Consider the following 25939-nt stretch of genomic DNA (forward strand, 5'->3'; position numbering starts at 1 on the left):
ATGTACTCCTTTCGCAGTCTGGAATCAGTCTGTTGTTCCATGTCCGGTTCTAACTGCTGCTTCTCGACCTGCATATAGATTTCTCAGGAGGCAGGTCAGGTGGCCTGGTATTCCCATCTCTCTCAGAATTTTCCACAGTTTATTGTGATCCACACAGTCAAAGGCTTTGGCATAGTTCACAAAACTGTAATAGATGTTTTTCTGGAACTCTCTTGCTTTTTTGATGATCCAATGGATGTTGGCAATTTGATCTCTGGTTTCTCTGCCTTTTCTAAATCCAGCTTGAACATGTGGAAATTCATGGTTCACGTACTGTTGAAGCTTGGCTTGGAGAATTTTGAACATTACTTTGCTGGCATGTGAGATGAGAGCAATTGTGTGGTAATTTGAACATTCTTTGGGATTGGTATGAAAACTGACCTTTGCAGTCCTGTGACGACTGCTGAGTTTTCCAAATTTGCTGGTATAATGAATGCAGCACTTTCACAGCATCATCTTTTAGGATTTGAAATAGCTCAACTGCAATTCCATCACCTCTACTAGCTTTGTTTGTAGTGATGCTTCCTAAGCCCCACTTGACTTCACATTCTAGAATGTCTGGCTGTAGGTGGGTGATCATACCATCATGGTTATCTGGGTCATGAAGATCTTTTTTTGTATAATTCTTCTCTGTATTCTTCCCACCTCTTCTTAATATCTTCTACTTCTGTTAGGTGCATACCATTTCTGTCCTTTATTGTGCCCATTTTTGCATGAAATGTTCCCTTGGTGTCACTAATTTTCTGGAAGGCACCTCTAGTCTTTCCCATTCTATTGTTTTCATCTATTTCTTTGCGTTGATCACTGAGGAAGTATTTCTTATCACCCCATGCTGTTCTTTGGAGCTCTGCATTAAAATGGGTATATCTTTCCTTTTCTTCTTTTCTCAGCTATTTGTAAGGCTTCCTCAGACAGCCATTTTGCCTTTTTGCATTTCTTTTTCTTGGGGATGGTCTTGATCACTGCCTCCCATACAATGTCATGAACCTCTGTCCCTAGTTTTTCAGGCACTCTGTCTATAAGATCTAATCCCTTAAATCTATTGTCACACTCCAAGCCAGGCTTCAGCAATACATGAACCATGAACTTCCAGATATTCAAGCTTGTTTTAGAAAAGGCAGAGGAACCAGCGATCAAGTTGCCGACATCTGCTGGATCATGGAAAAAGCAAGAGAGTTCCAGAAGAGCATCTATTTCTGCTTTCTTGACTATGCCAAAGCCTTTGACTGTGTGGATCACAATAAACTGTGGAAAATTCTGAAAGAGATGGGAATACCAGACCACCTAACCTGCCTCTTGAGAAACCTATATGCAGATCAGGGAGCAACAGTTAGAACTGGACATGGAACAACAGACTGGTTCCAAATAGGAAAAGGAGTATGTCAAGGCTGCATATTGTCACCCTGCTTATTTAACTTCTATGCAGAGTACATCATGAGAAATGCTGGGCTGGAAGAAGCACAAGCTGGAATCAAGATTGCCGGGAGAAATATCAGTAACCTCAGATATGCAGATGACACCACTGTTATGGCAGAAAGTGAAGAGGAACTCAAAAGCCTCTCGACGAAAGTGAAAGAGGAGAGCGAAAAAGTTGGCTTAAAGCTCAACATTCAGAAAAAGAAGATAATGGCATCCGGTCCCATGACTTCATGGCAAATAGATGGGGAAACAGTGGAAACAGTGTCAGACTTTATTTTTCTGGGCTCCAAAATCACTGCAGATGGTGACTGCAGCCATGAAATTAAGATGCTTACTCCTTGGAAGGAAAGTTATGACCAACCTAGATAGTATATTCAAAAGCAGAGACATTACTTTGCCGACTAAGGTCCATCTAGTCAAGACTTTGGTTTTTCCAGTAGTCACGTATGGATGTGAGAATTGGACTGTGAAGAAGGCTGAGCGCCGAAGAATTGATGCTTTTGAACTGTGATGTGTGAGAAGACTCTTAAGAGTCCCTTGGACTGCAAGGAGATCCAACCAGTCCATTCTGAAGGAGATCAACCCTGGGATTTCTTTGGAAGGACTGATGCTAAAGCTGAAGCTCCAGGACTTTGGCCACCTCATGTGAAGTGTTGACTCATTGGAAAAAACTCTGATGCTGGGAGGGATTGGGGGCAGGAGGAGAAGGGGACGACAGAGGATGAGATGGCTGGATGGCATCACAGACTCGACAGACATGAGTTTGGGTAAACTCTGGGAGTTGGTGATGGACAAGGAGGCCTGATGTGCTGCAATTCATGGGGTCGCAAAGAGTCGGACATGACTGAGCAACTGAACAGAACTGAACTGAACTGTATAATTGTAAGGGATTTGATTTAGGTCATACCTGAATGATCTAGTGGTTTTCCCCACTTTCTTCAATTTAAGTCTGAGTATGTCAATAAGGAGTCCATGATCTGAGCCACAGTTAGCTTCCAGTCTTGTTTTTGCTGACTGTATAGAGCTTCTCCATCTTTGGCTACAAAGAATATAATCAATCTGATTTCAGTATTGACCACCTGGTGATGTTCATGTGTAGAGTCGTCTCTTGTGTTGTAGGGAGAGGGTGTTTGCTATGACCAGTGCGTTCTCTTGGCAAAACTCTATTAGCTTTGGCCCTTGTATTCCAAGGCCAAATTTGCCTGTCACTCTTGACTTCCTACTTTTGCATTCCAGTTCCCTATAATGAAAAGGACATCTTTATTTTTGGGTGTTAGTTCTAGAACGTCTTGTAGGTCTTCATAGAACCATTCAACTTCAACTTCTTCAGCATTACTGGTTGCGGCATAGACTTGGATTACTGTGACAGTGAATGATTTTGCCGTGGAAATAAACAGAGATCAGTATGAAAAGGGAGATCTCACCAGACCCCAAATCTGTTGATGCCTTGATCTTGGGTTCCCTAGCCTCCAGGAATGTGAAAAAGACATGCTTGCTGTTTATGAGCTCCTAGTCCATGGCAGTTTGACACAGCAAACAGTCTAACACAGTGCCTGTCCACAACCAGGAAGGCCACTTGGAAACTTCTGCTTCAGCACCTTCTACCCCTCAACCCTGCCCTGGTTCACACCAGCATATCTGCTCCAAGATCCTTCAGATTAGAATGAAGATACTGTTGAACTCCTGGGCATCAGAGAGGTAAACACAGATCAGATAATTCAATTAGGGTGAAGGGTCTGGGAAGAGCACAGGAGTTGGGAAGGGTTTCCTTGAGAGGAGCTGTGGGTGAGGCCCACCCCTCTGTAGGGTGGGTTGTTCAGTGACAATGTTTAGTGCCTCCCTGGGTTTTTCCTGATTCCTCTGAGCCATGCTAGGATAAGTTCCTGGATTTCCCGCTTCAGAGCCAGCGGGGAGAGTAGCACACGGAGCTCAAGCCGCAGTGGTGGACTGTGCTGGAGCGCTTTACCTTCCCTTTGTAATTTTACACCGAAGGGGACCAGGAAGAGCTCATCTGGGGAGAGGGGTCCCTGCCCTGCCCTTTCCTCGTCTTTCCCCTCCCCGCCCCCAATATATCCCAGGGCCCTCCCGCAGCTCATTCCCCTGCCCCTCCTCCCTTTTCGCTGTGGTCCTCACGCCCCCTCCTCCAGGCCACCTGGACGCTGACCTGCTCCTCCTCGGGGCGCACAGCCAGACCTGCATTCAGCGGGAAAGGGGTTTCGCAGCCACGGGCCTGACGCGCGTCCTCCTCGTGGCTTCGGGGAGTCGCGGCAGTGGCTGTTCCTCATGGTCTGGAGCGTCGGCAGCCGGGACCCTGAAAGCCGGGGCCGAGGTGGGTGACCTCGGGGAACTCGGGTTTCTCGAGGGTCGCCTGCATTGCTGGGTGTCCGGGTGCCCCCCTTCTCTCTGCCTCCCCAAGCTCCGGGGGAGGGGGTGCCATCGGGGAGGGATGGAAAAGCCCAGGAGATGCGGCCAGGGAGGGGCGGAAGCCCCGGGCCGGTGACACCCTCAAGGTCCCCTCGGGGTCCCGCCGGCCGGGGGGGTCCGGTCTCGCCCCGCGCTCTCCCCGCAGGCCTCGAGCTGCTGCAGCTGGTCCGGGGAGCCAGCCGCTGACCACCCGCAACCTGGCCGCAGCACCCGGCCGTCCTGCTGGACGCGCGGGGCCTGTTCCCGTCCCACCGGGGAGGAGGCTCCATCCCCCTTAGGCCCTCCCAGGCCTGCTGTTACCGAACGTTTGGTTGCAGACCCCTTCAGCGTTCATTCTGTGCGTCAAAGGGCCTTGACCTCTGCTGGGCAGTCGAGAGGCAAGGAGGCGTCTGAGGAAAGACCCGACAGGCAGGACCCGAGGTGGAGTCTGTGGTTCATCTTTGGCCCTCGGAGGCCTTCTCGGCACATTTTGGAGATGCACGGAGGCTCGGGTGTGTGAGAGAGGTGCAGTCCGCCAGCATAGATCCAGGGAAACGAGTGGCCCCACGTGCCAGGCCTCTGGGGTGCGCTCCCTGGGGGTGAACGGGTTTGGCGCAGGAGGGCCTCCGGGCGAGTCTGTCCGGAAGGCGGAGGTCTCCGGGCTTGCGGCCCAGGGGAGGGAAAAGGAGAAGGAGAGGAAACTGCTCCCCGGGTTGGTCTGGGGGGTGGGGTGGGGGAAGGATGAAAACGCGTCCTTCTAAAGAAGGTCCTTTTCTGGAAGGACCCTGTCAGGTAGACACAGGAGGGGAGAGAGGCGGCAGTGCAGACAGAGGCAGACGGTGGTCCACCCCAGCAGCCCGGGAGGTGGGTGATCAGGCGCTGTTCCCGATGCCCAGCCGTTGGCAGTGAGGCTGAAGGGCTGTTTCTCGGAGCAAAAGAACCCGAGGTCCCTCAAGGGATGAATAAGTTGCCTAGCAGGGTTTCCTAAGTTTCCGTTCTAGAACTTTCTAAGATGCCAAATCCACATTTGTATCTTGACCACCCGTTTGGACTGTGACAGAACTCCAAAGAGTGAGTTTTGAGTGGTTTATACCAATGATGGCAGATATGCGACTGCTGTCATGTTCAGGAATGAGAATGGTGGGCTAGTCTAACCAGCCGTCAGCCAAGGGTTTATATATCCCAATGGGTGCCCTCCCCCTTAGACGTGATCCGGGTGCTGTGTGCTGCCACCTTGTGGACGGTGAGAAGAACCACCGGTGCTTTCATCCTGACCAGGAGTCAGCAGGCAGGATGGGAACCTTAGTGATGTCACAGAGCAAATTGTATTCTGCGTGGAGCTACTCACCTCTGACCTTCAGTTATGGTGGATAATAGGATGTCCTCGGGTTTTCTCGAACCTGCAGCCAAATTCATCCTGATAGGTTGCCTGTGGTCGGGTGGTGAGGGTTAAATTATGTTACACCTCTGAAGCATTTGTTGGTACACTGGGCAGTCACGAACCATGAGTTGCTAGGTTTTTAAACTTTTTTTTAAAAATTTGGTGTTTTCTTAATTTGCAATGTTATGTTAGTTTGCAAGTGTATGGCAATGTGACTCCATTTATAATGTATGAAGTATATATATATAGACTGTTTTTCACAGTAGGTTATTATAGCGTATTGAATAGAGTTCCCTCTGCTACACAGTATGTCTTTGTGTTTTTTTTTTAAATTTTGTTTACAGTTGTGTGTACATGAGTTGCTTTTTAAAGTCTGGAATCCCAAGACTGGAGGCCAGTTCTGACTATGTGCTTGGCATTGGTAGGATATAAAGAGAAGTGGAGATCAGGAATGTGGTTTTTATGGGGTTCAGGGGCTGGGGAAGGGAGATGAAACCCTTTTTTCTCCTTGGAACTCACAGGGACATGTGAGCAGTTGGGCCTCCTGGTGAAAGGGCCAAGCCTAGGTCTGGGTACCACCTATAGGATCTGAGCCCACGTGTTGGGGAAGGCGGGAGGGACGGAGGGGAGGGATGCTGAGGCCTGAGGGAGGGGACAAGAGAGGGGCTGCTGCTCCCGGTTCTGCAGAAACATGATTACTCACTACCTGGCATCCATTAATTTCTTCTTGATTCTCCTTTGGAAAAGCCCAGAGAACTTTGGGAGAAGTGACAGACCAAATCTGTGACACGTGGTGAGTGAAGCATGAGGGTTACACCCTTCTTGAGAGGAAGGCCTCTGAGATGGGGGTTGGAAGCGCCTGAAAACAAACCAGGACATTCTCATCCATTCAGGGTTCTCGAGCACCTCAGCCTGCAGGGTCTGGTGGGAGGACCTGTGGAATATTTTGAGATGCCCTTCCCCCCTCAAGAAGTTCGTCTGGGGCATTGCAGGTGACTCTGGGCCCAAGTGAGACACTTGGAGCTGATGTTCAGGGCAGGAGATCCATGGTTGGGAGGGGTCCCTGCGTTAAGAGCAGAGGTCACAAACGGGACCACCTGGGGAGGGAGTCGGGGGCAGAGAAGAGAGAGGCTGGTGATGGGATCTGGGAACCCCGACCATGGAGCAAAGAGAACAAGGAGATTGGGCCAGTGACTCAGTCTGATTGACCCACTGGATCAGAGACAAACTTGGGAGCAGTTTTAAGAGGAAGGAAGAGTGTTTGCATAGCTGATCGCCCAAGAAAACCAAGAGGGAAGTGCTTCTAAGCAGTCATGCTGACCAGGGCAGAGCTGGCTGTCTGAGGGCTGGACAGACGTGGCTTGACTGTCCTGCTGGCTGGGGGACAGATGCTGGGGAAATGGAATTACCTTCTACAATTTATTGATTGTTGGTTCTAAAGTGAAGGTGAGATGTGGAGATAAAGAGGAAGGTGAAGTCTTGACTTTGCTGGTCTCGGGAGAGGCTCCTTTCTGTTTACAGGGGAAAAAAACTGAGAGGGAGGTGCCTCAGATGTGAAGAAAGAGGGGATTGGGATCCAGAGCAAGAGAGCTAGTCTTCACTGGGCACGAGTTTCCATCCTGGAATGGCAGAGGCCTCCCCACCCCAAGTCCTGAAAAGTGGGGTGGTGCTGGATCGTGGCCCAAGGGATTCGGTGAGGACATTCTGGTGCTCCAGAGCATCTGTTGACCTGGGCTGCATTTGATGTGAGGTTGTCACCACGCACTTAGGGGCTGCACCAGGCAAAGGTGTGAACACCTATTTCTTGAGGTCATGAAGTGGGCAGGGGTTGGCAGGGCAGGAAGGCAGTCACACTCAGGAAGGCAAACGAGAGGAAAGAAGCAGCAAGTGATGGACAGAGATGAATATCTCTAAAAAAGGAAAAAGCTAGTAGGCGAGAAGTGAAGGAAGTAGGTGACCGTGGGTGGGAACCCTGGACCCCAAGGCTTACCTACCCCAGAGCACACTGGACTTGAACTAGGCAACAAAACCGTGATAGGAATGAAGCGAGCGGTGGAAACAGGCAAAGATATATGCCACACCAGTGTGCCTTTGAGTTTTCTATTTATTTATTTATTTGACTTCCAGAGCAGTGCATGCACCTAAAGTTTGCTTTGAAATGTAGTGAAAACGTCAGTAACTTGGAGTTAGGTAAACCAGAGGGTAAAGTCTTATTTTAATTAATTAAAATTTTTTTTTAATTAAAGAAGCAATTTAAGTGGTTGAAACCAGGATGATGAAAGTAACCACTTCAAGGTCTGGGAACCTACTTGTACAAGTGATGAGGGTAGGGTAATTGTATGTATATTTTGCTTTTAAGCTGGGGTGAGAGATGCTTTAACATAGGTGTGAAGGTGTGTGGAAGCTGTTCACATTTTTGAGTTGGTCAAGCAAGCACATTCCGTGTTTACTTGTTAGTTTCACTAGTAAGTGTCACCTCCCAAAGGTGACGGAATAGGCAGGGACCTGCCTGAGCCCGTCGGAGCTGCGGCGGAGGGGAGGCCCCTCAGGTGACACCCGTTCCCTCACCTCCCTCCATCTAAAGCATCTTTCTTAGGGCTTCCTGGCTTTGTGATCCAGAGTTCCAACATTTTGAAAAGTGAAAGTGTCAGTCTCTGAGTTGCGTCCGACTGTCTGTGACCCCATGAACTCTAGCCTGCCAGGCTCCTCTGTCCATGGAATTATCCAGGCAAGAATACCGGAATGAGTTGCCGTTTCCTTCTCCAGGGGATCTTCCCCACCCGGGGATCGAACCCGAACCTAGGTCTCTCGCACTGCAGGCTGATTCTTTACCATTTGAGCCATGAAGGAAGCCCCCACCATTCTGAGCCGCTTTTCAAATCAAATGATTGCACTGGAATTCACCATGGACACAGTGCAAAACTGCCAGGGGAACAGGGGGTTCTTTTTTTGGGGGGGGGGCAGAAGGGTAAGACCCCTTTCGGGAGTGCACCCCTCGACCCCCATCTTCTCAGCTCCCCTGGCGGCTCAGACGGTAAAGGCTCTGCCTGCAATGCAGGAGACCCAGGTTCGATCTCTGGGTCAGGAAGATCCCTGGAGAAGGGAATGGCCACCTACCCACTTCAGTATCCTCACCTGGAGAATTCCATGGACAGAGAAGCCTGGCGGGCTACAGTCTGTGGGTTTGCAAAGAGTTGGACACGACTGAGTGACTAACACTTTTCCACCTCCTCAATGGGGAGCACTGGATAGGTGTTAATGGCCATTCTGAGCAGCTGGGGCTCCAGCATTTGGGCACGTGCTGGTTCCCACTTCTTATCACTTATTTAGCAAACCCTTTTATTATAGTTAACATAGGGCTCACATACGCTGGCATCTGCTTTGATATATCAAATAAAAATGTATAAAAATATACAAAAATAAATATTCAGTATGATATCAAATTAATTTTTCTTATGATACCCTCAACAACATTTGCAAATCTTTCCCATCCCAGAGTATCAATGATTTCTTCATCGACATTGAGAAAAGATAATTTTTTTTTTCGGCTGCACCATGAGGCATGGAGAATCTTAGTTCCCTGACCAGAGATCGAAACTGTGCCGCCTGCATTGGAAGCATGAATTTTGCAAGAAGATAATTGTTAATTTCAACTCCAAATCTGCTTGACCTACTGGGACCTAGTCAGTTCAGAACCAACCAGTTGGTACCAGATGAAAGTAGTCACACTAGCTGTTTATAGATATCTTTTTAATGTTTTACTTTAAAACAAATAATCCTGGTAAAAGAGAGCAAAGGAAATTACATTTGAATGGTAGCTTGAAATGGATATGATATTCCTGATTTATTTGTTTTCAGGAAACAAGACATCTGCATTGTCATATGTGACTTCCAGAACTGCTCACTTAAATGTACATAATTAAATTAAGTTTCTCTTACAAAAACACAACCATGTCATTTTAAGGCAAAAAATATCAGCTTCTGGGGAGATAAGGTAACATTTATTGTATTTTCTCAATCTGGATGAAGTGACCTATTCATTTAGTTGCTCAGTTTCATCATTTCTTATGGTTTTGCTTTGCACACAGGCATGAGAATGAGTCACATTGTGCCTGATTTCCTCCTCTCTGTGAGACTTGTTTTCTGGCAAATTAAGAACTTTCAGAATCACTGAGTCAAGGGGAGGTGAGAAAGGCACCTTAGAACAAGAGAGAAAGACTGAAAAACTCAATCGAGTGTCTTTTACTTTAAACAAAACTTGCTATCTACAGATGTTAATTTAGTTGAACAAAATGCAAACATTTAGATCAGATGGAGCAAAATCTTTTTAGTGAACCTCGTAGAAGGGATGTTTGCCATGAAGGGCTAGCTTGCTCAACCCTACGTACCGGAGGTGGCAGATGGCCGAGGCCTGAGAAAGCCAGTGGTCAATCAGCACTCAGCTAATTGTGCTTCGAGACACTGTCTGGGGCTGACGGAAGGGGCTTTGCTAAGTGTAAGGGAGAGACCCCTCTCAGCTCCCCCAACAGGAACACAGCAGACACAGCCCTACAGCTTCACACAATATAACAGGCTTTCGACATCCAAGAAGTTTTGTGCTGGAGTAAGACAGACACAAAATGGTCATGGCTTGGGTGTGTGAATGCTTCTCCCAGCATGGTTTACCACATCGGGCTGTGATGAACCGTTGGTAATGGGTTTGGGTTTGTTTCTGAATATTCCATCTTCAGCGATGCCAGATGGACTGGGCTGTGTCTGAGGCCTAACGGGGCCTAAGGCGGGGTCCTCAGTACATTCAGAGTTCCTGCTGCCAGTGGGGTTTGACCCGGACAGAGCGTGTCTGAGACTCAGTGCTACCTGAAAGTTCCGTCCTCTTCTTCAAGTGATACCTGGAGATGGCCTGCTGGCATGGTGAGGGTGTATGTGTGTGTGTGTGTGTGTGTGTGTGTGTGTGTGTGTATGTGTGTGTGTGTGTCTGTGTTCTCATGTAAACCTCCTTGGGAAGATGGATCACAAATTTGGAGACATGGCTAGATGAAATGCTGCATTTAATAATTTGACAAAAATTTTATGTTTTGAAATAAAAGAAGTGGCTTAAAGAGTTTGAGAACGTCTTTCAAACCAGAGTGTAAACTGGATGCGCTCTCTTCTGCAAGTCTCCGGCAGCCAAGTGGAACCTGAAGGTTGCATGCCAGGAGCGTGTGCGAGGATCCAGGTGGAATGAGAGGAGGAATCCTTCCAAATTTCAGTGCTTATCAAGAAAGGACAAGGGTTGAGATGTGTATTGGAGGTGGAGTGGAGAAGTTGCTTACTTGGGGGAGGGAGGCTGGTGAAGAGAAGCAGGAAGCCCACAGCCTGTGGAGGAGAAAAACAGGGGGTCTGGGGTGGAGAAAGCAAGTTGGGGAAGAGAGTGTGGGAGGGACTCGGCGGGTGTCAGGGCCTTGTCTTGCCTTTGGGTGGCTGTTGACGGCCCTGATCCATCCCCTGGCTGCTGGAAAAGTTATCCTGGAGGCAGCAATATCAGGCAAGGAGAAAACTCTTTTTAAGTTTTCCTGTGGCTGGAGTTTAATCCACCTGCTTTCTCACTTCCCCTGGCCCTTGGGTGGTGCTGTTACCTTAGCTGAAATTCTGACGGTCTGGGGTTGCTAACAAGTGGTCAGCTTGGCTTGCTTTCTGGTAGAGATATTTCTTAATTTGTTTCCCTTGGTCTTTTTGGCCACCATGCTGTATTATTCAGTGTTTTAATCTGCAGACCCTGCCAGGGTTACCTGGCTTCTGACTATATGAGCTTGTACCAGGAAACTGAATCAACCATTTTTCAGAGCGGGGGCGGGCAACATTCTTGGAGAGAATAGAAAATGTCCACTACAGTATAAAAAGTAAAGGAGGTTTAGTTTTAGCCTTTCATATGCAAAATGTATGACATGATAGCAAAACACATTCAGGGCATATTAAAAAATAAATACCTTGCAAAACTCTCTGCTTATATATAAGAATAAGGGGTGTTTAGGTAGTTGAATTCCCTAACAATATTTGTTTTTTAAAAAAATCAAGTTCTTTTCTTTTGGTTTGTTTCCCTCCCTCTCATCACCCTGGAGGAGGAGGTCATTTTCTTGAGCATCACTGATTTCCTGGTGTTAGGATTCTTTCTGAGCCATTTCCATCTCTGTCTCATGTCTCCTCCCCGAGAGCCTGCCTGGCTTTCAGCCTCGTAGGAAGAGCCCCTCACAGGCCTTCTCTTGGCAGCTTGCAGGCCTGGGCAGGGCCACTGCACAGGGCTCAGCCCACCCCCGTGTGCCATCCACTCCTTGGGACTCAGTTGTTTTGCGTAGCAGCTGATAGAGCCGTCAGGGAATTTGTTTCCATGAAGTCAAAGGTGTCAAAGAGTCAGCCTATTCACCCCACTGGCCCTGAAGTTCATTATTTGCACATTTTCTAACTGAAGAACATTCTTGTCATAAACAAACAAACAAACAAAAAAAAAACCATGAAAATGATGTGCAAAATTGCTGGCCACAGCGTTAAGTCACCAAAAGCACACAACTCGACATTCAAATTACTTTAGTGATAAAATGGCTGGGTAGGACAGGTTGGCATCGACACCTTGAACAGGCAGCCGTGTCTGATACCCCGATTCTGTGTTACGGGCAACTTGTTAGCAGCTGTTGATGACGGTCACTGTGTCACCTGTACATTATGGCCACATTTTGAAAACGAATGCTGCGTTTTATCACCAGCAGAAATGCCTGACATTTGAAGGCGTCAACAGCCATCCTTTCAAGACACAGAGTTCGATCTTCTAACGGAGCTGACTTTGACGTTTCACAACCACCCCTGCAGCATGAGCAGGGTCGGTGTCTCGGGATTCTTAACTCAAGGTACCTTACTGAGTGAGGGGCAATGTCGTACCCTGAAGTTCAGCATCCCCTAAACATGCATTTTCATGCAATTGAAAGATAACAGGCTTAGGAACTGCCTTTCATGTACTTCCTGATTTTTGTGGGTTCAACCTTTGAGAAGGGCTTTCCAGAGAGTTCATGCAGCGATGTGTATGGCTAAGGGGGGGCCGGGCCCGGGGGTGGGGGGCAATCGGAGGCCTCATTTCAGCCTCACGTGTGGCCGGCCCAGGGCGTCGGCGCCCCCCGCCGCGGGACAGGAGCTCTGAGATGATCGCGACCGTCCAGTCCTGAGAGAGTCCGGCGCCGGGGCGGGCTCCCGGGCCGGCGGCACCGCGTCCAAGGCGTCTGTCCCAGTGTCCTCCGGACCCGCTGCCTCTTCATCACTGATAAACAACTTGGATTCCCGCCACTTGGGGTAAAACTCTTGGCTGCCCCTGGAGCCGCTGGACTCGCTCCCCGACAGCTGCACGTCCAGGTCCTCGGTGGACCGGGCCAGGTTCTGCGCCGACACCGAGCGGCCCGGGTCCTGGGGCACCGCGGGCCGGACCGACAGCAGGGCCGCCCCGCCCAGGTCCAGGCTCTGGCGCAGGGAGCGCTCCTTGGCCGGGAGGCGGTCCTTGGCGGCGGCCAGGCGGGCGCTGAGCTCCGGGAGCGCCTCCGGGACTCCGGCGGGGCCGTGGGGCAGCGGCCCGAGCACCGGCAGCGCGGCCGGGATCTGCAGGGTGGCGGGGGCCGCCGGCCGGGCCGCGCCCACCGCCGCCGGGGGCGCCAGGCCGCGCGGGGCCGCCGGGCCGTCTCCCGGGCTCCCGGGCGCCGGCGTCGGCGCGGGGCTGAACGCGTAGAGCGCCTGGGCGCCCAGTTCGCCGGGCGCCAGGATGAGCTGCAGGCCCCGCGCCAGGCCCGCGCTGGCCGAGCGCGGGAGGCCGCCGCCCGGCGCCGGGCCCGACAGGTCCCGGCCGTCGCCCGGGCTCTGGTAGTCCGACGTCTGTTCACATTCGAAGGGCGGGCTTGGGAAGGGGGCCAGCGCGAGGGTCGGAGCTGAGCCTTTCCGCAGCACCTGCTGGTAGATGTCCAGCAGGCAGTCCAGCTTGGCCTCGATGGACTGGACCTGAAAGAGGGGAAAACGTGCACCTGTTCACAAGAGTTTAAGGACTGAAGTTAGGCTGCAACCACTCGGCAGGTCCCGAGTGTCCGGCATTTCGCGGCCTTGACTCAGGACCCGCTTGGGACGCGCGGTCCAGCCGCGGGGGTGGGAAGGGAGGTCTTGGGGGTGGATGCTCTGGCCTTTGCCTGTCTCCACCGGCACCCTTCTCCTCCCCATTCTTTAAACGTGATGTTTTCAAAGACCGTATAAGCCCCTTTAGAAAGGAAACTTCCAGATTCCCCTGCCCATCAGGTTACCCTTCCTCAGCCTCTTCCATGAGGACATTCCCGTACTCTACTGTGCAGCAGGGAGCTAATTCTGTAAGAAACGAAGACCTAGATACGGGGGCTCCCCTTAGGGGCCCAGTGGTTAGGGCTCTGTGCTTCCACTGCAGGGGGCACAGGCTGGATCTCTGGTCTGGGAGGTAAGATCCACCCACCTCCACTCGGCAAAAAAAACCAAAAACAAAAACCAACAACAAAAAAACCCCACAATACAATCCCCTCCCTCCCAACCCTAGATCAATCTAGGCAATTCTAAATTTTAAAATATAGGTATCAAATGCTTGGCATGTTTATAATTAAATCAGAGGAGCATTTTGACTTTAAAAAATTGTCTTTGTATGAGAAGATACTCACTCTCAGGGTCAACAAATATTCAGTGCGTCACCACAGTTATAATGTATGGTTTGTTTGTGTTTAAGAATGACCCAAGAGAGAGACAATGAAAATAACCAAAACACAAATTTAAAAAGTAGATTTTATTATTCTACTGTTAAAACCCATAGTTGTTTAAAGTTCAAGTATTAATAGATGAGAGGAAATTTTCTATTCCTTCTGCGGAAATTCAAGTGTTTTGGAGAACATGGTCTATGCATGAAGAAAGTTTATTTGCTCTTTCTTGATTTTATTCCTTTTAAAATCAGTCACTAAAATACACCCAATTGCTTATAACCAATTTTGATTAAAAAATATTCTGGCTACTTCACTCCTATTAGAATGGCTGTCATCCAAAATACAAGAGACAACAATGCTGGAGAGGATGTGAAGAGAAGGGGCCCTGCCTCAGTGTTGGTGGGAGGGTAAACTGGTGCAACCACTATGGAGAACAATATGGAGATCCCTTAAAAAATTAAGAATAGAGCCACCACATGATCCAGCAATTCCATTCCTGGGCACATACCCAGAGGAAACAGGAAATTAACTCAAAAAGATATCTGCACCCTGTGTTCATACAGGCACCACTTAGAACAGCCAGAACATGGAAACAAGTGTCTATGGCAGATCAATGGATAAATAAGTTGCGGTGTACATGTATATACAATAGAATATTATTCAGCCATTAAAAAAAAAACATGAGGAAATCCTGCCATTAGCAGCAATATGGATGCACCTTGAGGGCATTATGCTATGTCAAATAAATCACACAGAGAAAGGTGAATACTGGATGATCCCAGTTAATATACCTAAAACAAAACACACACACACACACACACACACACACACACACACACACAAAATCCCCAAACACATGGGAAAAAAGATCAGGCTTGCAGTTGCAAGAGGCAGGGGGTGGAGGGAGGGAAATCAGAGGAGGGTGGTCAGGGGGCTCAAGGTTCTAGTTATGGAAAAACAAGTGCTGGGCTGTGATTCACAAAGTGATAACTACAGCTAATACTGCTGTGTGGCTCACAGGAAAGGTGTTAAGAGAGCAGATTCTAAGAGTTCTCGTCACAAGGAAAACAATTTGTTTTCTTTGCTTTTCTTTCTGTTGTGTCTCTGTGAGATGATGCATGCTGACTAAGCTTATTGTGGTCATCACTCACAGTTCATGTAGGTCAGACCGTTGTGTTATATGCTTTAAAGTTATACAGGGATATACGTCAATTTTATTGCAGTAAACTGGAAAAAAATCTGCCTAAGACCTTAGGCAGTTTAGTTGAGTTGTACCTGTTTTTCAACTTTGACCACCCGGCCGAGCATACTGAGGTCGTCCGTGGCCTCGTGTTCTGCCGTTATTTTCTCTCTGCTCTTCTTGTCTGACGTGATTTGTCCTTTTCCAAGAATTTGATCCACACTATCAGAAAGAAAGATCCGGTTATGAGTGTGAAAGGTGGAGGCTGCCCCAAACCAGAGGAAGTGTTTTGGAAAGAAAAATACAATTATCTCTGATCTACATAAGAAGAAATAAAATGAACTTCTTCCAGTTGAGATAGTTATTTTCTTCACATGGAAATTACACAAGGTTAATTTTCTCATTATTTTAGGCCGTGATGAAATCTATTATGACTGAGCTTCTGGAGGCAAACCTGTCCTAAACTACAAAGTAATTTGTCTGTTTCCACCTCTGATCAGGCATTTCCTGAATTCAGTCACTTAAAATATGACAAAATCATAATTATTTCATGTTAGTAGAACAGAACATTTAGCTTTATTGACTATGCCAAAGCCTTTTACTGTGTGGATCATAACAAACTGTGGAAAATTCTTCCAGAGATGGGAATACCAGACCACCTTACCTGCTTCCTGAGAAATCTGTATGCAGGTCAAGAAGTAACAGAATCAGACATGAAACAACTGACTGGTTTCAAATTGGGGAAGGAGTACATCAAGGCTGTGTATTGTCACCCTGCTTATTTAACTTAGATGCAGAGTACATCATGTGAAATGCTGGGCTGGATGAAGCACAAGCTGGAATTGCTGGGAGAAATATCAATAACCTCAGATATGCAGATGACACCACCCTTATGGCAGAAAGCAAAGAACTAAAGAGCCTCTTGATGAAAGTGAAAGAGGAGAGTGAAAAAGTTGGCTTAAAACTCAACATTCAAAAAACTAGGATCATGCATACAGTCCCCACACTTCATGGCAAATAGATGGGGAAACAATGGAAACAGTGAGAGACTTTATTTTTTGGGACTCCATAATCACTGCAGATGGTAACTGCAGCCATGAAATTAAAAGACGCTTGCTTCTTAGAAGAAAAGCTATGACCAACCTAGATAACTTATTAAAAAGCAGAGACATTACTTTGCCAACAAAGGTCCATCTAGTCAAAGCTATGGTTTTTCCAGTAGTCATGTATGGATGTGAAAGTTGGACTACAAAGAAAGCTGAGTGCTGAAGAATTGATGCTCTTGAACTGTGGTGTTGGAGAAGACTCTTGAGAGTTCCTTGGACTGTAAGGATATCAAACCAGTCCATCCTAAAGGAAATCAGTCCTGAATATTCACTGGAAGAACTAATGCTAAAGCTGAAGCTCCAATACTTTGGTCGTCTCATGCAAAGAACTGACTCATTGGAAAAAACCCTGATGCTGGGAAAGATTGAGGGCAGGAAGAGAAGGGGATGACAAAGGATGAGGTGTTTGGATGGTATCACAGACTCGATGGACATGGGTTTGGGTAGACTCCAGGAGTTGGTGATGGACAGGGAGGCCTGGAGTGCTGCGGTTCATGGGGTTGCAAAGTCTGACACAACTGAGCGACTGAACTGAACTGAGTAGAACAAGTCATTTAAGTGAACATTTATTATATATCTGATATGTGGGGATGAGAAAGCTATCGTCTCCATCTTGGGGATTCTAGTTGAAGGGTATATATACACCACATAAGTGAGAAACTCAAGATTAGCTCTGCAAATTCTGTAGTGGTTGAACTTTATAAAAACATTGGGAGGCAACTATACTCAAGATTTTGTAACAACCTATAAGGCAAAAGAGGCTTCCAAGGTGGCGCCAGTGGTAAAGAACCTGCCTATCAGCACAGGAGATGTAAGAGATATGGGCTTGATCCCCTGGGTCAGGAAGATCCCCTGGAGGAGGGCATGGCAACCCACTCTAGTATTCTTGCCTGGAGAGTCCCATGGACAGAGGAGCGTGGTTGGCTATGGTCCATAAGGTCATAAAGAGTTGGATATGACTGAAACGACTTAGCACACACAGACAAAGGAAAAGAGTCTGAAAAACGTAGATATATATGCTGTATAAGTGAATCACTTGGCTGCACACCTGGTACTAATACAACATGGTAAATCAAATATATTTCAATAAAAACAAACAATAAAAAACATTGAGCAAACATATGTTAAGTGGAAAAACTGTTGTTTGTAATGCTTTGGCACTCTCTCCTGGTCAGCTGATTTATGGAAGGTATCAATTTTAAGTTTAAAGATATTTCACATTCAAAAACATTCCTTCACCCTCAGAAAAATAAAACTTTACCAGAAATACCAGAAAACCATAAATAATCATGGAAATAACTGGATCTTAATTTACATTGAACTTTTGTTTTAAATGATTAATGGATACTATTTATATAAACTATTTCCACAATTGCAATATGAAATGAAATTTAAAGTGCAGATTTTACAGTGTATTTTAACTAGTGACCCTATCCCTATGAAGAAAAATAAAACAAATCACATTTGTAATTAAAAAAAAACAAAAGTTAAAACAAAACGTTAAAAGGTAAGGAGAAAAAAATAAAAACAGCCTGGATGGAAGGGCAGTTTTGGGGGGAATGGATAGATGTATACGTATGGCTGAGTTCCTCTGCTGTCCACTTGAAACTATCACAGCATTGTTAACTGTTTATATTCCAACATAAAATAAAAAGTTAAAAAAAATTTAAAAAAAAATTAGAACAAAACGAGCAAGCAAACAAACAAAAACCCATTGGGAGTCCTAGAAAAGACTTGGAAGACCTTGGCCACTTGGTGAGAGGTTGTAAGAAGATCACAGGTGAGTTAAAACAATTCCCAAGGAGACTTAATCAGTCTACATTGGAATTAATTTCTTCCCTTTTGTGTATTTTAGAGCTGAATTATCAGGAATACTGACTGCACTTCCCAGCTTACTTTGTGTGCACAAAAGTACAGGCAACCATGATGTCTAATCTACTCCACTGCAAGCTCCACCAGGACTGGCTTATCTGTTCATCTTTGTGTGTCCAGGGTGCCCAGTGCATGAATGGGTAAGTGAAAAATGTGCGATTTCCATAACTAAGGTTTTAGAAGTCGACAGGTGTTTTACTGAGGGCCTAGTATATGCCTCACACTGTGCTAAGTGTGCCGTGTGCATGAACACGTGTTGAAGACTCGGTCCCTGTGTTTGAAGAACTGTTCAGTTACCAGGCTGGTAATTTGGGCCTGGTTGTGAAGCAAGACAAACTGAACTGACTAAATATTTTGGCTTCAAGATAACACAATCAAGCACATGTTTAGAGGAACATACTCATTTCTTTCAGCCGCCGGAGAGGATGCTCACTGGAAAGATGGTGTGTATCCAGCCTGTTGCAGAACAGGGATGAAGGGACAGGCCCAGGCTTGGTTCAGGGCCAGGGGAACAGACGTGCCCCCGGAAGCAATACAGAAGCCAGTACACAACCTCAGGTTCTCTGCCTGGCCTCTCAGTGCAGGATCCCACCAGGAGGGGCGTGATGGCGCCCTGCAGGGGACTCTGCGCGCCACGCGGGGGCAGAGGAGGGAGAGGTCTGTCTTTGTAGGCTGGATGGTGGGTCAGGCTTAAGAAGGAGAAAGACTAGCTTATTTCTAAAGGACATAGAGGATTCAGGCAATAACAAAATGACATCAGCAGCCACTTAGAACGTTGCGCAAGCACTCAGGCCCCTGCTTTAACTCATGCAGTCCCACAACAGTCCTCTGCGGCCACCGCCAACACCCCCATTTCCATAGGTGAGACACTAGACGCAGTCCATACTTAAAGTTGTTTTTAGTGCCTGATTTATATTTAAATAGAATCTACATTTTAACACAGAAGTCCGGTTGTCCACTAAAAACAAGTCAGAAACATGGAATTCAAGAATCTTCCCTACTTTGGAGAGCTGACTCCAAAGTTTCTGTGCCTGTCCCCTTAGAACAGGTAACCTTCGAGTTGCTCACCGTGTCTGCAGGCTTTTAATCCTGCACAGCATGTCCAGGTGACCAGCAGAGTATTGTTCGATGACATCTTTTACATCGTATGGGCGCAGTGTTTCCTTAAACTTCCGTTTTGCAACATGAAACTTCATAATTCTGTAAGAGTGATGTATTACATATTAATCTTTGTAACTTCCCTAAAAGAAGTTACCCAAACAGCTCACTAATATACAGAGGAAATGCTGGAGGAGGAAAGTCATGCATGAAGTTATTTTAGGTTTCTGCATCCGCAGAAATGCAACAGGAAAGCCTGAGGTTCTGTGAACTATCTCCTGTGAGGCACACCCTGAGAGTAGAAAAATACACTACAAAAGAGTTGTTGTTTAGTTGCTAAGTCACGCCCAGCTCTTTGTGACCCCATGGACTGAAGCCCTCCAGGCTCCTCTGTCCATGGGGTTCTCCAGGCAAGACTACTGGAGTGGGTTACCATCTCCTCCTCCAGGGGATCTTCCCGACCGGGAGACTGAATCAGCGTCCCCTGCGCTGACAGGCAGATTCTTTACCACTGAGCCACCAGGGAAACCCACAACAGAAGAGACTAAATATTAATACTAATTCTTGCACCTTTTTAAAGTCCACTGAAACCCTGAATTAAAATTTAATTAAAAATGCAATTCTAGTCTTCTCATGTGACACCCTCCACCCCAGCCAGCGGTCCAAGATATAAGGTGGTGTTGCTGCTAAGCTGCTAAGTCGCTTCACTGGTGGGAACCCATAGGCGGCAGCCCACCAGGCTCTGCCGTCCCTGGGATTCTCCAGGCAAGAGTGCTGGAGTGGGTTGCCATTGCCTTCTCCAATGCATGAAAGTGAAAAGTGAAAGGGAAGTCGCTCAGTCGTGTTCGACTCTTAGCGACCCCATAGACTGCAGCCTACCAGGCTGCTCCGTCCATGGGATTTTCCAGGCAAGAGTACTGGAGTGGGTTGCCATTGCCTTCTCTGAAGGTGGTGTTAACCACCCTATAAAATATAAATGTTGTCAAAATGGTCTTTTATATAGGTATATGCATTTTGGAGATGCAGATATGCTACAAAACTCAATTCTCTCTAGGGAAATGTACATTTGTATAGAAATTTATGAAAAATTTGCTTCATAAATTATTCCTGCAGAATACTGCTCAATTAGCTACCTAAGTTCTTTATGTTTCAAACATAACACACTCATCACCTAAGTTGGATGTCTAGACTTTTCAGAATCAGAAGTCTTTTTAATTACAATGCCTAACCCCCAACATGGACTCATGTTTTAAAACAATATTTTATTAAGACATTTCATGATGCCATGAATAGCTAAGCTGCCTAACTTAGCTTAGCTACAACAACTTGATATAATTCCTGGAGAAAGCAGAGAAGCATAGCATTTTATTGCATCTGTGTACCCTTACTGCTGCTGCTGCTGCTAAGTCACTTCAGTCGTGTCTGACTCTGTGTGACCCCATAGAGGGCAGCCCACCAGGCTCCCCCGTCCCTGGGATTCTCCAGGCAAGAACACTGGAGTTGGTTGCCATTTTCTTCTCCAATGCCTGAAAGTGAAAAGTGAAAGTGAGGTCGCTCAGCTGTGTCTGACCTTCAGCGACCCCATGGACTGCAGCCTTGCAGGTTGCTCCATCCATGGCATTTTTCAGGCAGGAGTACTGCAGCTATATGTGAAACTGGTTGGTGTTTATTCAACTATTAATTGGATCATAGACTCCTGTTATCACACTCATGGGTCGCCGCCTGGGAATCAGTCAGCTAAGCTCTCTGAACCAAAAGGTATTGCTCCTTGGTGGAAAGTGGTATGATTGGGAAGAAATGCAGGTTTAAGTGGAAAATTGCCTATCCTAAATGACAGCTGATTGCAATGAATCCAAGTTGTTTTGTTGGTTATTAAGCCCCAAACTCGATCCTATAATTTACTATTGACTTCAGAATGACTGTATTCTAATCATTGCTGAATCATTTCTTTTTTTTTTTTCTCCCCCCCTCCTTTTTTTTGGCCTGCACCACTTGACTTTCAGGATAGTTCTCCGACCAGAGATTGAACGCATACCTACTGCAGCGGAGGCAGGGAGTCGTAACCACTGGATAGCCAGGGCATTTCCAAATCATTCCTGAATCATTTGTTCTTAATGCTCTTACCCTCTTCCTCAGCCACCTTGGTTTTCCTTGGCCTCCTGGGGAAACATCACACTGCTTAGCACATCCTATAAGGCTGTTGATGGCCTGGCCTCTGCGTACCTCTCTCCTGATTCTTATCCACTTCCTCCTTGGAGCTTGTGGGACCACAAACACACCACTCAACTGCGTACCACAACTGTCTGTGTACGCTTTTTCCTCTTCCTGAAATCCTACAAGATCGTTAAGACTCAGTTCTAACACCAGTTTTAATAGAAACTTCTGCCATTCTTTCAAAGTAGTCACTGGTCTACTAACCTTTATTAATAAATTCTTGAAATACAACTGCTTCTGTAATTATTTGCTTATATATCTGCCTGCCCCAGGCCGTATGAGGTCCCTGAATGCAGGGAGGAATGGTTTGTTTGTCTGGAGGCTCTGATGGCAGCTCCCTGGTGAGGGGAGGGAATGACGGACTGGGGGGAGAGCGCCCACCTCCTCTCTCCAGACGCTCATCCCTTGTCCCCATTTGTCTGCATGCAGGCCTATGCCAGCCCTTCTGGATTCTCGAGGAGATTCACTGATGGCAGAGGCTGTTTTCCATCCCAGCATCTCAAATGAGCCCTGGCAAGGATCAGAGACGGCTAGGGACCAGCTCCTCTCTAGTTGTACAAAGCTGTTTATGTTTTTCTGTGACAGGGAACACTCCTGAGATCTTCTGAATAAAACAGATCTGAGTTCTTCCAGGCACATTTCAGGCAGAGCTTAAGCCGTTGACTCTGTTTCATGAATACAAAAAAACTTGCTAAAGTAAAATAAATGTTTATTCATTAATACTTAGGGCTCTGATTCAGCAAAGAATTCTTTAAATAGAACTGCTCCTGAAAATCATGAAAATATAATATTCTTTTCCCTTAAATTACTAATATAACTAGGATTTCAGAGAACAATGAAATCTCAAGTAATAAGATATCATTATGTGGAAGGAGAAAGGAAAGCAAACACTGAAAGTAAGGAAAAAATGACACAATCATTACCCAGTAAGTACCGAACGTAGAGAGAGAGAGAGCTAATAGCAAACTGAAACCGTCCAGGGTAAGGATGGGGAAAGCCTGGTGACTGAACGAAATTTATATATCATAGGGCCATCAGGAAAACAGGGATGAACACATGCGGCTAAAGTCTGAATAGAGTAAAACCTTAGCTTTCTGTCCCTAGGAGATTGCTACAGACGCTTGTGAAGATCCTGAGTGCCAGGCTTGGTTCAGGGGACGTGCTCCCTGGAAATCACGGCCATCGTGTGATGGCTCTTTCTGAGCAAAGACCCTGGTTGTGAAGGTGGGTGATTTGAGATGTTTATACCATCCAGACACCTCGGCTTCCTTCCCTCCACCCAATCCCCTCTCTCTTGCCCCAGGGACTGGACTTGATTTTCATGGATGAAATCAGAAGGAAGAGAGTGGAAAACCTGGGAGACTGAGCTAAGCCCCCTCGCTTCCCTGGAGACCCCAGGACAACTCAGATGGCTTCTGTCTCTACCATGTCATGAGCTGGACCCGAGGTCCCAGGGTTCCCATCTCCTGGACATGGAGCTGGATGGTGGGATGTGAAGGTCTCACCCTCCCCATCCTCACATGGGTGACTCTCCCACTGCTGTGACCTTGCAGGACGGCTGGCCCTGCACTAAGCCCTTTACCTCCATGATGTTGCATGAAACCCTAAGAATTTTCCACATTTAATATTTGGGTCAAGTGAAGGCTCAAGAGGTTGGGGAAGCCATCCCAGGTCACAGAAGCAGTACCAGGTAGAGTTTGCAGATACCCAGGCCCAAGCATTTACTGTCCTACTAAGCTGGAGCCACTGGGCTGGGCCGGGCAGGCACACTTGTACAGGTTCAGGAGAACGTTTGGCGGTCCAATCACATTCTCCTGCATCCTCTGTGTGTCTGCTGACACTATCACAAGTAAACTAGATGCCATGTTAGTCTTGTCATCTCACCACCAACTGTTGTCTTCTTGGGGGTCCAATTCACTCTGCCCTTGAACTGGCCCCCTTCACTCTCTCAGAGGGCCCCTCCCAGGAATTAGGCCATATCCAGTGTGGGTTCCCCTATCCCTAATTATGGCTTTTCCAGTAGTCATGTATGGATGCAAAAGTTGAATCATAAAGAAGGCTGAGCACTGAAGAATTGATGCTTTCAAATTGTGCCGCTAGAGAAGACTCTTGAGAGTCCCTTGGACAACAAGGAGATCAAACCAGTCCATCCTAAAGGAAATCAACCCTGAATGTTCATTGGAAGGACTGATGCTGACGCTGAAGCCCCAATACTTTGTCCACCTGATGCAAAGAGCCGACTCATTGGAAAAGACCCTGATGCTGGGAAAGAGTGAGGGCAGGAGGAGAACAGGCCAGCAGATGATGAGATGGTTGGATGGCATCACTGATTCAACGGATGTGAGTTTGACCAAATTCCAGGAGATGGTGAAGGACAGGGAAGCCTGGCATACTGCAGTCCATGCGGTTGCAAAGTGCAAAGAGTCAGACACAACTGAGCGACTGAACAACAACAATAGAAGTTTAATATGATCTATGAATTGCCTGATAGGAAGGAGGGTTTGAGCAATCATTCTAGAGTGAAATTAGAACCTTTATAATGCATGAAATGATTACGATGACAGTACTGCCAGGCAGTACTCTGTAGTATAACAGATGGGGACTCTAGTCAGCTCCATTTTGCAGATAAGCAATCTGAGGCCTGAAGAAGTTAAGTGACTTGTCTGAAGTTAAACAGCATGTCAGTGTGGGATCTGAACCAGTGTAGCTCAGCGCTGAGCTCTTAATCACAATGTTCTACTCTTGCCTTAGTATTAAGATGTTAATATTTTAACACAAAATAGCAGCAACAGAAACGATGCTTTACATGAACTGCCTCTTCAGTCTCATGCCTAACACATAGCAGGTACTGGATAAAATTTTGCCATGTGAGTGGCTTGTTCTTTCCCGCGTTGTTGGAAGGGCCTTGGAGGAGGCCAAAAGGTGGGCCGGTAGGTTACTGTCTCACTGCACTCTGGGAGCTCACACTGCAGCAAACTGCAAAAGACCCTCAACCTAGCATCCTCACTGCTGGGGGTGCCTGAGCGGGCCAAGAGTCCAGAAGGAAGTTCCTATTGCAGCGGACATGCCCCTGCATGACCACGAGAGGGAGCAAGAGATTCACCACAAACCTAAACTGGCCCCTGGCTTGAAAAGGGAAGAAATCTGCTCAAGCAGTTCTCTGAGCACGAAGAAATCGCCGCAGCAAGTTAAACTCCGAGTGGAGTCTAGCTGTATATACACCCGACACACGTGCACTTATAAGGAAGGTGCATTTGTTGTGCTGCCATGAGTCACAAAATCTTGCAAAAGTCTTGTCTCCGGCCCCTTAGGTCGGGGTTAAAAACCCTGCGCGTGAATACGCAGAGATGAGACCAGGAAACAGACGCGGAGTGACTGTGGCCACCACCAGACCGACGGATAGGCGGGCAGCAGCCAAACCACGTGCGGGCGGAGGGCTCCGATGAGAGGCGGTCTCATTGGCTCTAAAGACTGCAGTGTCCCCATCAAGCCGCTTAAAACAGGCGGGTGCCCGCTCCCACCTCCAGAAACGCCACTTAATTGATCCAGAGACTTTATAAACCTCCTCTGGAGATTCGAACCTGTAGCCCGGTTAAGCACTACTGACAGGAGGCGGAATTGCGGTGGGGGTGGGGCAGAGTGACCTCAGCGCCCCACCTCCCTGCAAAGGAGTGAAGGCGCATTTGGGTATCATCCGACTCACACAGATCAGGTCCACGAGGTGGTGTGAACCGCGGGCCTGGGTGTCAGGCCTGCAGTCAGAGCGCAGTGCTTCCTGCCCCACTCCCCCCAGGGAAGACCTTAAGTCCCACCAGGAGCCAGCCAACACTTCCCGTTAGCTTCTCAAGGGCTGCCTTGGAAGGGAGAGGATATGCCTGGCGATGGAGCCATTCATCCTCACAACAAACACTCATTGAGCTCCTGTTAGTGTGTGCAGGGGCCCTGGCTCCACTGCGAGGGAGTGTAGAGCCCAAGAGGCCTGTAGGACCAGCTGGTCTCAGTCTCTCCATCTCTGGGGTCTCAGTGGAGGCCACAGTGCCTGTGGCCGGCGGCCCTAACGGGACTCAAGGGTCCCATGTGCCCAGAGCCTGGGGAATCTCGATGAGCTCAGGGTGGCTGCTTCCCTGAGTGATGCCAAAGGATGCTGGTGAGCGGGACCGGGTCATTCATTCCTCACTGGGCGCTCCTGATGTGCCAGGCTTCATGCTGGAGGCCAGGGGTCACGTAGGAGGGTCCCAGACACACAAGAGAGCAGCGTGTAGCCCAGATTCTTCCCGCTCTGCAACCCCATCTCTGGAGACAGATGACAAACTTCTCTGGGCTCAGAAATGGCCCATCGTATTCCAGATCTTAAGTTTTTGGTGTGGATTTTCACCAGTGCACTGTGCGGATCTCCTCTAGTGACCTGCATTCCACATCTACTTCTTTCCTGGTTTGGCAAATTCAGTCCCCTGACTTGTTACTCCCATGAGAAGTGCAGCGTCTATCTGTCTGGGGCTCATCTTTGAAG

The 25939-nt window shown here is 47.6% G+C and overlaps 1 protein-coding gene across 2 annotated transcripts in view; it reads right to left on the minus strand.

Annotated features, from left to right (window-relative positions):
• Window positions 1-8975: 8975 nt before the first annotated feature.
• KCNQ5 (potassium voltage-gated channel subfamily Q member 5) overlaps window positions 8976-25939 on the minus strand; it is a 630518-nt gene continuing 613554 nt past the window's right edge. For both annotated transcript variants that reach the window (XM_027972759.3, XM_027972758.3), the window contains 3 exons: window positions 19186-19317; window positions 15235-15361; window positions 8976-13249 (listed from right to left, as the gene is read on the minus strand). In XM_027972759.3, the coding sequence (XP_027828560.1) occupies window positions 12341-13249; window positions 15235-15361; window positions 19186-19317 (1168 nt within the window). In that variant the 3' untranslated portion in view covers window positions 8976-12340. The remainder of the gene's footprint in view (window positions 13250-15234; window positions 15362-19185; window positions 19318-25939) is intronic.

The sequence above is a fragment of the Ovis aries genome, chromosome 9, assembly GCF_016772045.2.
Source record: "Ovis aries strain OAR_USU_Benz2616 breed Rambouillet chromosome 9, ARS-UI_Ramb_v3.0, whole genome shotgun sequence".
Taxonomy (NCBI): domain Eukaryota; kingdom Metazoa; phylum Chordata; class Mammalia; order Artiodactyla; family Bovidae; genus Ovis; species Ovis aries.